This window comes from Emydura macquarii, unplaced genomic scaffold (genome assembly GCF_026122565.2).
Source record: "Emydura macquarii macquarii isolate MOO-44397 ecotype Brisbane River unplaced genomic scaffold, CSIRO-AGI_Emac_v2 contig_312, whole genome shotgun sequence".
In the NCBI taxonomy this organism is placed as follows: Eukaryota; Metazoa; Chordata; order Testudines; family Chelidae; genus Emydura; species Emydura macquarii.
The window spans coordinates 9,186,160-9,198,800 of NW_027130449.1; the positions used below are offsets into that span (position 1 = coordinate 9,186,160).

A 12,641-nucleotide genomic window follows, 5' to 3' on the forward strand; every position below is an offset into this window, starting at 1 on the left:
TCCAGCAACAAACGGTAACGTTCAATAAACTAAAAGAAGACAAAGCGCGTTACTGTAGCGCAGCCAGAGGTTTCCAGAGCAGAAGACAGCTGAAATGACAACCAAACACTCGCTGGATCAGAGGATCCCCTGGTGGACTGCTGTCTGAAATGAAATGCATGCCCTGCCTTAACTAAAGCTGCCATTAAGCACGGATGCTGTCTGCGTTCTGAACAGACGCGCTGAAACACACTTGCGCTGTATTAACGATTCAGACTGAGCCTGGATTCTGAGCTATTATGCTATTAAACAGCCTTAAGTAGTAAAATGCCGGGATCTTCTATCCAGAGGATGCAGCTGCCTCCTCGGGTACCACCCTCACTGCAGATGTTGGTGTGACTCATCCTGCCGCGAATGGTGATGGAGGGCGCATGATGTCAGTGGACAATTTGTTAAGAAAGGACCTCATGCAAAAGTTTCCTCTGCCACTTAGGAGCGCCTGGGAGATTATCACTGCTCTGGCCATTAAAAATAGCCAGGCCGGGTTATTATAGAGCGTTTTTCATCAGCAGATCGCAACGCGTTTCGCAACCTTTCAATCTTCATGACACGCCTGTGAGGTGGGGGAACATAATTCTCCTCATTTTATAGATGGGGAACTCAGGCACGGAGCGGCTAAGTGACGTGCAAGGTCCAGTGTCATGCAGGAAGTCCCTGGTGAAGCAGGGACATGAACCCAAGTCTGCCACAGCCTAAGCCAGTGCCCTAACCATTGGACCATCCTCCCTCCCTTCAACGTCTCACATGCTTCCTGCCAAGCGGGTGAAACAAAACTCAGTGAAAACTCCAAAGACTTAGTGGCTTTGGACAAATGATTGTGTGTGAATTCACCCCTGGTGAAACATGCCAGTCTGACGGGCCTGGAAACACCAGGTTTCCCGAAGCACGAGTCTTGGACTTTCCACGAGACCTCTGTTCCGAACGCCCGTAAGTGCTTCTGAAGGATCCAGTCCTGTTTTATCCACAGAACAGGGACAGCCTGCTCAATGGCAGGGTAAGCTTCCTCCTGCAGTGCCCCACTTACGTGCTTTGCCCTGCGACGGGCGGGACCACGTCTGAGGTAGAAAAGCTTCTTCAATCTTTTTGACTCGCAAAACACTTTGCCCAGTCTCCCCACCACGCCCTGTCTCAGCTGCTCCATGTGCAGACTTTTCTTCCTCCAGTTCCCGCCTGAGGCACCCTGCCAGCACCAACAGGCAATCAGCTGGGAAAAACCAGCCGTGCCTTGGTCCTGGGCTTTCTCTGCTCTTATGTCCCAAGGATCCCATCTTTATCCCCCCTGGCCCCAGGCCTTTCTGAAGAGTCTGGAATCTTTGGCTAACATTTCCCCACCTTCCTATGGTTTCTTTGCGTTTTTGATGCCTCTGAACTGCCAGGTCCTGGCTGGAAGGGGGCGGGGAGGGGAAGCTGAAATACCCCAGGACATAACTAATCTGGCAAAACTCCTAGTAGCTGGGCTGGCACCCTGCCTCTTTCACCTATCTGGTGCCATCCAAACTGTTTCCCAAGTCTAGCACTTTTGTGGGACGGTTATTTGGGTGGGAACACGTTGTTACCTTGTCCTGCCTCTCCAGCAGTTTGTTTCATCCACCTGTTGCATCTTATTGTTAACCTAGAATGCAAGTGCTGTGGGGCAGGGACTCTCTGCTACGTGTCATGCTACCCCTAGCTCAGAGAGGCTCTCATCCCTGATTCGAGCCATAACACACATCATAAATAACCAGGGAAGAACACAGGGGTGGAGCTGTAGCAACGCCGCCGCTTAGGTTCCTGCTGATTAAGCTGCATCGTGAACAACGTGCCCCTTAGTTCAGCCTCATTCTTTATGAAAATGAGGGATGAGAGACAGGCGGATTGGAAGCCTTTGGTAGCTCTTCCTTACGAATCCCTCAAAGCAAACCCTGCTCCCCAGCAGTGTAACAGCAAAGAAGTCAGTCCCTGAAGTCTCATCACAAGACGACGCGCAGGCACTGCAAAGACGTATTGAGCGCAGCCAGCCACACGGTACCAAAAAGAAGCCAATATAGTCGTATCCGAATAAGAGGGGAAGCTGTCACAATGCCTTGAAAATACAGTTATTGGCTCGGATCAGGCTAGTGAATGCATTCCAGCTCGAGGATGAGAGAACCATCAGGGACTCAAAGCGAGAGACAATATTGTGAAAGGAAGAAATGAGATGTTCTCTCAGCCCCTCCCTGAAGGCTGGGGTGCTAAATGCTAAACCATGTGTCAGCTCTGTTCTTCTCTCCTGTTTCCTTGTGATAGTCGGTGCTCATACAAGGTGTCAACCTGACAACTGGAGATTGAAGTCTTCAATCCAGCCACAGGGCAAGAATAGCAGAGGAAATTACAACGCCGTTCTGCTTCATTCCTGAGCCCACCTCTAAGGATGAGAAAGGAAGGAGGCCAGTCTTCAGGCCCTTGATTCACAAAGGCACCTACTAGCATGGTGGTTTCTGGGATAGGGACACTTATTAGGAACTGGGTGGAGCCCTCCCAAATTAATTTCACCTCTGCCAAACCATCATCAGATGGTAACAATTTTGTGATCACTGGCCTGCGCCGGGTCCACATTGCTGACCTACATGGGAAAGACAACTGCCCTTTCACTAATCTGCTGCATCGTCCTGTCTGTGTGTTCCTCAGCTCTTAATGAGTTCTGCATGCAGATTGATAGATACGTACTTGTATATTTGGATCAATAACAACTTGTATTTCTATAGCCTCCTTTTCAATTATATCTGAGGGCCCTGCAGAATTAGCCCTAATAGAATTACCCACACTAATGATTCAATCAATGGCTGGTTAATTTAGAGAGCAATAAAATGAAATACTTTTTCCTTCCAGCAAATAGCCATTCTGTGGAGATTCAGTTGCCCCAGGGGCTGAGAGTCATCAAGTCAAATACTGTGGCAGGATATTAAAATAGGGCTGGATAATTTTTTGACCTTCCTAGTTACACTGGCTAAGAGCATGGTAACCAAATCTCATGCTTCTGACCCTTAATGCCAGGGTCAGGAAGGAATCACCCTCTAACAATAGTACATCACTGCATAAGCAGTTAGGTGCATGGCCTTTCTCTGCACCATCAGCGATTGGCCACTGTTGTAGGTATGGTAAAACAGTTGAAGGACAGGTGGTCTGAACCACTAGGGAAAATCCCTGACTGAACAACACAGAACTCACAGCCAAGGGCTGCGAGCCTAGGAGGGGCTACAGTGGCTTTAAAAACATTTGTGCCCAGATTCTGGGCTGTTCTGAGAGCTGGAGTCGGGGGAGGGTCCAGGAATAACTTAGACAGCTCTGGGGGCCTGTCTGGCAGTCTCCTGGGGTGTCCTGGGGACCACAGCTCTGTCGGGAATCTCCACCAGGCTCTGCCCCCAGTTTAATCTCTGCCATGCCCCCTATGCCAGGGCTTGCGAGGGGATCATCAGAGGGCCACCTTGCCTCTGTCATCCACAGGGACCATGCTGTGGAAATCCTCCCCTGGCCAGATATGGAGCATTTAAGGCTCCTTTACGCCACCCTAGCCCTCTTTCCCAGTGTATGGGGGCCAAGAAGGTGCTGACTGACTGACGACCTTACCCCCTGCATTGTTACTGATAATCATTCATGGGTGGGGAAGCTGCTGCTTCATCTAGTCCTGCCAGATCAGCCAGGAAAAGTCACATTCAAAAAGGTTACTTCTTTGGCATTACGGGGCCACGACAGGCAGGTGTACCCTACCACTGAACTTACGTCGCTCAGGCGTGTGAAAAAGACCCTTCCCCACCCAAGTGACACAAGTTATGGCAACCAAAGCGCTGTCCACCCTGGTGCTATTTCGGCGGGAGACATAGCTTCCGCCTCTTGTGGAAGTGGAGTAATTATGCCGACAGGAGAGCGCCGTCCCCTCGGCATACAGGGCCTTCACCAGCCGAGCTACAGTGGGGCAGCGGTGCCGCTGTAGCGCTTCTAGCGTAGACCTGTCCTCAGCCTCAGATCCTACAAAGACTTAGACACAAGCTGAACTCTACACAAGACATGAGTCCTGCTGATGTCTCGGGGCCACTCGAGTGCAGAGAGCGCGCGCCCAGAAACGACTACGTCCAATTTAGTGCAAAACCAGAGCTCAGATTGTGTCCTACGTACAAATGAGACACAAACCCCATTGCTGCTGGGAACCTAATTTCAGTTGGGCTGAGCTGCTCTCCCCATACTGCTTTGAGCTGGGATCCAGGCAGTGGGCTGGGATGCTTCGGACCTTTTGAATGGGAAGGGAGCAGAGCAGCAAAGTTTGGTGGCTTTGACTCAGGCCTGGTCTATATTGGCGTTTCAGCCACTCGTACAGCTGTAGTGTAGGCATGATTTACACTGAAACAGGGTGATTTGTACAGTGCGGTAAGCTCCTGGCAGAAATTGCTAGGGGAATGTTTATGGCCTTTAGTATACAGGAGTTCAGACTACATAATAAATAGTATTAATACCTAGCTCTTATATGGCACTGTTCATCTATAGATCTCAAAGCACTTTACACAGGAGGTCAGTAGCATTATCCTCCTTTTACCCATGGGGAAACTGAGGCACAGAGCGGCAAAGGGACTAACCCAAAGCCACCCAGCAGTCCAATGACAGAGCCAGGAACAGAATCCAGGATTCCTGAGGCCCAGTCCAGTTCGCTAACCTCTGGACCCACGATTCTCCCCAACATTGTATTGGATGACCATAATGGTTCTTCCCAGCCTCAAAAATGGATGAAAAATTGTGTCTGGCTAGGGACGTGCACCAATGCAGGTACACTGAAGTCTGGACTGGGAGTTCTGCCAAGAACTCAGTTTCTCAGGAATTATTATTGTTCTTTCTAGTGAGGTAATGTCTAGGCAGGCCATTGATCTGGTTTTAAACAGGACAGTCCTGTTTTTAATTGGTTTGTCCCCTGTCTGGTACTGAGACAAAACTGGACATGATTTTGGCAGTATCACAGAAGGGGGATGCCAGTTTGAAAAGCACAGGGATCCGCCCGTGCCTGCCGGAGCTTGCTTGCACCAGGGTAGGGCGCTCTTCAAAATGCATTCTCCATGCGGTGTGATCTCGCACATGCTTTGCGTGCAATGTCCTGCTGTCAGGGCTGGGTCACGCCATTCCCGCAAGTACTGAGGATGCACAAGTGGCCATCCTCGTGGTCCTTCAGAGGCCCAGCCACTGACCGTTGTCCCGTAGTGCTAGGTTGTAGCCTGATTTTGGATGTTTTAGTAATTTGCATGGTTATAGGCTCGCCAAGTGATCTGATCAGAAGATAACGAGGTTTCTGTCCCGGAATCAGGCTCCAGAAGAGTTTTATAGGGACCAGAGTTTATAGGGACCAGGCTGCACGACAGGAGTTCTCACACTGATAGCCAAATGTGGATAATTGTATAAGCTTGTATTAAGATAACATAAAATGATAGACAAACGACTGATTAACAGCAATGAGTAATCAAATGGATAATGGATAGGATTGCAGTCAGTTTAGTTCCAGAAGGGGAGCCGTGTTAGTCTGTTTTTAGCAAAACTGCAGGAGTCCTGGGGCACCTTAAAGACTAACAAATGTATTTGGACATAAGCTTTTGTGGGTAGAAACCCACTTTGTCGGATGCATGAAGCGGAAACCAGTATGGGAGGTATGTCTACACATGCAAGGATGGGTGAGTTACACCACAGTGTAACAGGGCAAGCGTTAAGGAGGTAAATTCAATCAGGGTGGATGAGGCCATTCACAACAGTTGATGAGAAGGTGTGAAGGTCAAAAGAGGGAACATTATTTTCGTAGGGGGCCAGCCACTCCCAGGCTCTAGACCTAGTCTGACAGTGTCAAGTTTGCATACAAGTTCCAGCTCTGCAGTTTCGGGCTGGAGTTTGTTTTAGAAGTTTTTTTGTTGAAGTACGGCAACTTTCAAGTCTGTTACTGAGTGTCCAGGGAGATTGAAGTGCTCTCCGACTGGTTTTTGAATGTTACCATTCCTGATGTCTGATTTGTGTCCATTTAATCTTTTGCGTAGAAAAGAGTCTTATTTTAGAGACTCATGTGATATATTTTTATCACATACCTCTACGGTATACTTGGGATGAATATATCCACACCCTTCCCTGATGACCTGGTTGAGAGAGATGCTGGAGAGCTAAGAGCTGTAAGGCTAAGACTAACACTACAAATAATATTAAGTATAAACGAAGGAATCTTAACACACTAACTAAAAGAAGCTTCAAGAAGGAGTAGCTGGCAATCGCCCCAAGTAACATGATTTGCCCCTTCTTGTACCCTGAGCCATATGGGTCCTTCTCCTAAGTCCAAACTTGGATTCTTCACCCCCAAATTCTTCTTCTTCTTCTGTAGGCTGGCAGGTTCGTGCGTACTAATGACATATTCACATCCTTTCCAGACGGTTCGTTTATCTCACCTTTGTTATTTCTGGCCCTTTTGTGGCTTCTGTGGTGTATCTGTGAAGTTTACTTTGGGCATAACCTGAGACAGCCCCCCCCCCCCGCCCCGTTTTGATACCTCCTGACTTATCTGGGGTAAAGGTTCTAACCATATATATCTTATCCTTTAACTCACCATTACTTGTCTGGGCCAAAGGTCCCGAACAGATGTATGCCAACTGCCTTAGCTTTCATACAGGATGTGGCCTGTAAGGTACCTCGCATCACAGCTATAATACTTCAGTATGAATCTATGTCTCTATTATAAAAAACCAACAATACTTAAAGTTATAAGGAAAGATAGATATATATGCAAGCAAGCAGGCTAGTCCTATAGGCTACAAACACATATGCGGCATATGTGCAGTTCAGCACAAGAGCCCATGCGCTGAATAAACCCAGAGGAAGTATCCTGTGTATGACCTTCCTCACATTTCATTGCTAGTGGTGCTGAGGATGGGTTGAGAGGGAATAATGAGATGGAGTTAAGAAGAAAGGTATGTTTGCTTTGAATGTCAGAATAAAAATAAACCTTCCTCTAGCATGAGATCTATCTGGCTGTGGAATCTATCAAGGGAAGAGACATTAGAAGCTGGCCTGGACAAAAACACTAGAAATTATACTCTAGGGAGAACCCTGCACTGGCTGGTAGGGTTGGGAAGACAAGGTATGAACCAAAGCCCACTGAAGGAAACTGAAAGAGTCCAGTGGGCTTTGGCCTAGGAAGAACAAGGCCCAGCATACCTTTCTCTTTCCAATTTGTATTCTGTTTTCTCCAGCTCTATCCTCTTGGAATAGGAACAAAAATCCTCCTGAACTGGGGTTAAATGAGTTATAAATGCTTTGTTTCTGTGTGGAGGCGGAGACAAAGTTAAAACACTTATCTCCCCCAAAATCAGCAGCTACCATTTAACAGGTACCATCAAGGTTAGTAGGTCAAAAATATAATTGGCTTGTTTCTTTCTTCCCTTTGTTTACAGAGATCACACATTGCTTTGTGCGCTTTTCTCTTCAACTTCCAAAAGAAATGCCACAGAGCTGTTTTATATAAGCTAGATATGTATAAAATCTATGCCAACAGCCCAGAGGATTTTGCAAACAATCATACAGAAAGGAGAGAAAAAAACAAACAACCCAAGAGTATGCCAGAATTTGAACTGGGGTCAGTTTCCATATCTCCATGGAGAAGATGGATGGTGTAGGAGTTAGGATGCTAGCTGGTAAGAACTGCCCTGCCCCAGACTTCTAGGGGAAATCATTCAGACTCTGTGCGTCAGGACAATGGTGCTTCCCTACTTCATGGGGATGAGGGTGTTGACAGGATAAATATATAAAGGGCTTGTCTACACAAATGTTCAGTTTGCAGCAAGCTGGTCTAACTGTCCACGTGCACCCTGCTGATGCACACTAACAATTGGTAAGTGTGCTTTGAAAAAGGAGTAGATTAAAGTGCGCTAACGAACCCAGCTTGCCACAAACTAAATGTTCGTGTTGACGAGCTCTAAGGATGGTGAGGCATGCCGCTCCTACAGTGAGGTGGCCAGAGAACTACCTAAGACTGATGTTAGTGTAGCTATGCTGATTTCCACCAGCTGAATTCTGCAGTCTGGTTCTCAGAAGCACCCCTCTAATACCAAGCCAGCAAGGAAACAATACTGGCTTCGATAATGCCGCTCTTAATAATTTGCTCTCATGTACCTAGTTTTACCAAGGACCTCAAAGCATTTTCCAAACCATATCTCTTTTCAGCCTCGGGGTCGAAGAAAGGATAATTATCCCATTTTGCTGATGGGGAAACTGAAGGATGGAGAGGGACACAGACTGTCCGAGCTCCCAGACGCAGAGAGTCACTGGCAAAGCCAGAAACAGAACCCAGCAGGTTTCCTACTCCACCCACTGGACAACACTCCCAGCCACACCAGGAACAGCAGTCATGACTTCCAAGCCTCTTTCTACTAGACCCGCCACCCCTCCCAAAGCAGGGAACAGAGCCCATCAATCTTGACTTCTAGCCTCCTGCTCCAAGCGCCGGATAACGTTCCCTCCCCGAATCTGGGCTGGATCCAAAGAGTGGGGCTCGTTGAAACATTTTTGCTGAAACTGTTTTTTGATGGCTAAATTTGATTGTCAGCCAAAGAAAAGTTTTTGCAGAAAATCTCTGCTTTTTACAGAAAATTTTGTTTTCATAAAAAGCTGTCTGTCCAAAAACCATAAGCTTTCAGGTTTTTTTGGTAAAAAATTTCTCTCCCCTCCCCCCCCTTTTTTTTAAATGAAAAATGACAATTTCCCATGGGGAAATAATTTTCCAACCAGCTCTACTCAGGACTCTTGGACTCCCAGGTCCCTGCCCCAACCACTGAATCACATTCCTTCCCGCAGTCAAGGCCAGGATCATCACTCCTGCTCTAAGCACTAGGAACACTGTCACAGTGAGTTAAAATGCATTTAAAACGATGAAAAGAATACTTTTAATGGAGATCTTCATGTCCGACTCTCATTTACTGAGTAAAACCACAGCCGTCATCATCTTATGATCCCTTATAAGTACTAAAGCCCTGTCCTCCTATTGAGTTATTTAACTCCTATCAAGGTTGAAGATAAATGTTGTCTTACTCACCCGAGCAATGAGCTCCCCAACCATGCCAGTCCAGGTGCCGTTGGCCTCAGGCACGCCGTACACCCCGTCGCCAACCAGGTGGATCTTGTAGTTGAAGTGCAGGATCTCCGCCAGCTCCTTCAACATGTCCATGCAGAAGCCTTCGTAGCGGTCATTCCCGTCCAGCTCCTGGTGGTTCCACTTTAGCTTTAAATAAGGGTTTTCCTGCATGGAAACTGGGCAGCTGTCATTCCCATCTTAGCCATGGGATCACAACAGCGCTGAATCAAAAATCAGGGCTGATGAAGGGGGCTCACTGGAAAGTGCCGTGGGAAACAGGGGCTCTGGCAAAAGAGACCGGCCAGATCTTTAGTCCTGCTCTGTCTCCTTTGACTTCTTCGGGGCAGTGGGAGTGCACAAGGAGACCAAAAGCTGGCTTCGAGCACCAGCTGGGGATTCTGCTTGCCTAGGGAAATGCGAAGGTGGTAGAGAGATAGTGTAGGCAGTTCTGGGCCACTTCCTCTTGGCCCTTCCTGTGGATATGTCTGATCTACCCAGGTGCAGAGGGCACTCCAGGGCATGGCCAGAAAGCCTACAGCAGGGGTCGGCAACCTGCGGCATGCGTGCCAAAAGTGGCACGCGCCGACTTTGAGCAGCACGCGGCGCCCTGGCTGGGGCTGAGCTGCTCACGGCCCCAAGCAGCGCCGCGCACCCCACCCTTCCGCCATCCTGGCCCTGCCCCTTCTCCACATGGGCCAAGCGGCGCCCCTGGCCGAGAACGGAGCAGCCCCTGCAGGAACGGGCCCACAGACCCGTCGCTGCCACTGGGAATGGGCCTGCAGCCCCTCCCGCTCCCTCCACTGCTGCTGGGAAGGAGGCCGCAGTCCCCCCACCGCCTCCGGAACGGGCCTGCAGACACACCCTTCCCCTGTCATGGCTGTGGCACTGGGAGAGGGGCAGGGGTGTGGGGGGGAGATTTGGCACGAGGTTGCCAACCCTTGGCCTAGAGGTCCAGAAATCTTGAGCTAGTGGGAAATAATTTAGAGCAGCCTTAAGGCTGCACTAAATTGTGCTGGGGGTGGGGAGGGGTGTCAAACTGGCTTCCAGCGGCTCGCAGGCTTGGTGGCTGGAGAGTTAGGAGAGGAAAGACCGTATAAGGACACCTCTGCTCCAGTTTGGGATTTGATTCAAGCATAGCTCAGCTGGACCCACAGAACTGGCTCCCAGCCCGTTTCACAGGTGTGTAAATAGGTTAGCAGCAGGGGCACTGGCAAAACCTGAGTGGGGCACTGGAGTCTGAGCAAGATGGGAGGCACTTGGTGAGGTGAGGATGGTGGTGGCTGCACACTCACAGTCTGTTACCATTATATTCACCCTAATCACTTTTCGTTATTTTTTATGGCTAGAACGGACAACTCCCCCTCCCCATCTAACAGCTGTATCCGGAACAAGATCAACACTCGGAGATGAATTTAAAATTGCAGCTTATCCCCATCACAGCCCTCTCCCCAGCTGCTTCTGAACTCATCAAATATCATTTCCATACGAAACATCAACTTGAGTTTAATTACACTGTCGTAAATTGTCCTCAGTTCTGTAATTAGAGTTTTGATCGGCTGTTCCGTATGAAATCAGCGTGCAGTGCTGAATGCAGGGGGCAGAGGGGGGCAGAAGAAGGGAATCATATCCTGGCTGATTGAGAATGACAACTCTAGATGCTTGGCTGGAGAAGAGCTAATGGGAGCGGTCGGTGACCCCCCTCGCTTACCAGGATGGTCGTGACAATGAGCGTGGTGTTGAAGAGAGTATCTGATATGTTGGAGGAGAAGATTCTGTTGTCCATGGTAAGTCCTTCAGAAACATGCCAGCGGCCGATCTGCAGAGGTAAAGAGCAGAAGAATGAAATTTACAGTGCAAATTACAGTACGCGCCCGCCATATGGCTCCTCTGACTGACAACCATCCGGCCAGCCCTGCGCAAGATATTTCTTAATGCTCCATTACCTTGACAGTGCAGCCCACCAACATTATGGCAGAGAGGTTATTCCGCTAGCATGCAGCCTTGGCACACGCTGCTCCGCCACAGCGAGAACCACCACCCACGTTCAAACTGCTAGCTGGCGATCCAGGCGTCTGTACTGTGACCACGGCCAGGCGCCTGATTCGGAGAGGTGCACAGTGGGGGGTGTGGTGCTTACTCCTATTTAACGCACCGGGACTAAAGCTTTCTCTTCACTGGTGTAGATAACCATGCATCTTAGCTATCATACTGTACAATCCTAGTGCAGACAAGGCACTGTGGTTTTAGCACAAGGTAGCTAGGCAGGGTCAATGCTATACCTCCACCCGTGATTTGTCCTCCCCTAGCTACCTTGTGGTAGAAACCACAGTGCCTTCTCCCCCACCAGGGTTTTACGGCAGGAGTTTGGTTCCTGGTTCTGCCACTGACTCACCATGCAACCGTGGGCGAGTGACTTATCCTCCTGCCTATCTGCCCGAAGGGGATCACCATGTTATTGACCTCAAACGGTGCCAGTAGGCTTAAGGAACAATAAAGTACTTTGAGATCCTTGCAGGATAAGCTCTGCAGGAAGCAGTATCACAGCATCCTGGCCTCCATGACCACATATCAGAGCCTACCGGGACAGTGCCGACATGAACGCCTTCTAACCCTACCATGTGGCTTCACTTGAACATGTTTGGAAACTAACCCACTGCCTCAGCAACACCGCACAGTGACTAATCTCTCTAACACCCCCCACCCCAGCATTGCCGCCCGGAGATTAATTAACTCTCAAACTACAGCACTTCGGCTAATCAACCCCAACAATTCTACACAGGGACTAATCCACCCTCTCCAAACCTCTATGTTATTGGATTCAAACTAATTTCCTGTCCAATGCCATGGAGCGGAGACATAAATCCTACCTGACACTGTCAGATGGAGACTAATTCATCCTGCATTCAGGAGAATACCACAAAAATGTAATGTAACAGGCGGCAGATCTCATCCATTCCACCGCTGGTTTTGGCAGAGCCCCTGTCCTGCTGGAGAGACTCTTTGCACTTATAAAGTCCCAGCCCTCGGCATGTTGCAGAGCTGACCGTGGAGTAAATGCTTTGACTTTGCTCAGGCTAGTTGTCTTTCTTGCACTGCTTCCCTAGCAGTGAGGTGGTGGCCCCAAAATACTTGGGGTTCCTCTGTGGCCATGGTACCAAAGGTAATCTCTTCCATGATGCTCTAATACTGACACAAGTGGACGCAGATACTGGAGTTCTAAGGCAGATTACCCGTTTGCTGTGCCGTGGTTGTGAGGGTAATAGGAATAAATCAATTTCCCTTCCCTTCGTAAGTGTAATCTACTGTTAGAAAGCAAGAGGGAGGAAGGTAACATAAGCTGGAGATGGACCTGGCTGGAAAATAGGAATGCCAGTTAGCAAAAAATGTGAGGTTTCAAAATCTGTTTATGTTATGTATCATAATAAGACAGAAACCAGCTCGGGGACACCCCCTCTCCCCCCAAAGAGCTGATAGCCCAGTGCTGAGGGCACTCATCTAGGATGTATGA

The 12,641-nt window shown here is 48.9% G+C and overlaps 1 protein-coding gene across 4 annotated transcripts in view; it reads right to left on the reverse strand.

The window, feature by feature from the left end:
* Positions 1–12,641, reverse strand: part of GRIK4 (glutamate ionotropic receptor kainate type subunit 4) — a 200,787-nt gene that overhangs the window by 27,292 nt on the left and 160,854 nt on the right. For all 4 annotated transcript variants that reach the window (XR_010922966.1, XM_067564827.1, XM_067564836.1 and 1 more), the window contains exons 11-12: positions 10,842–10,949; positions 9,095–9,298 (exon numbers count right to left, since the gene is read on the reverse strand). Coding sequence is in view for 3 of the 4 variants with exons in the window: in XM_067564827.1 (XP_067420928.1) it covers positions 9,095–9,298; positions 10,842–10,949 (312 nt within the window). In the remaining variant the exon portion in view is untranslated. The remainder of the gene's footprint in view (positions 1–9,094; positions 9,299–10,841; positions 10,950–12,641) is intronic.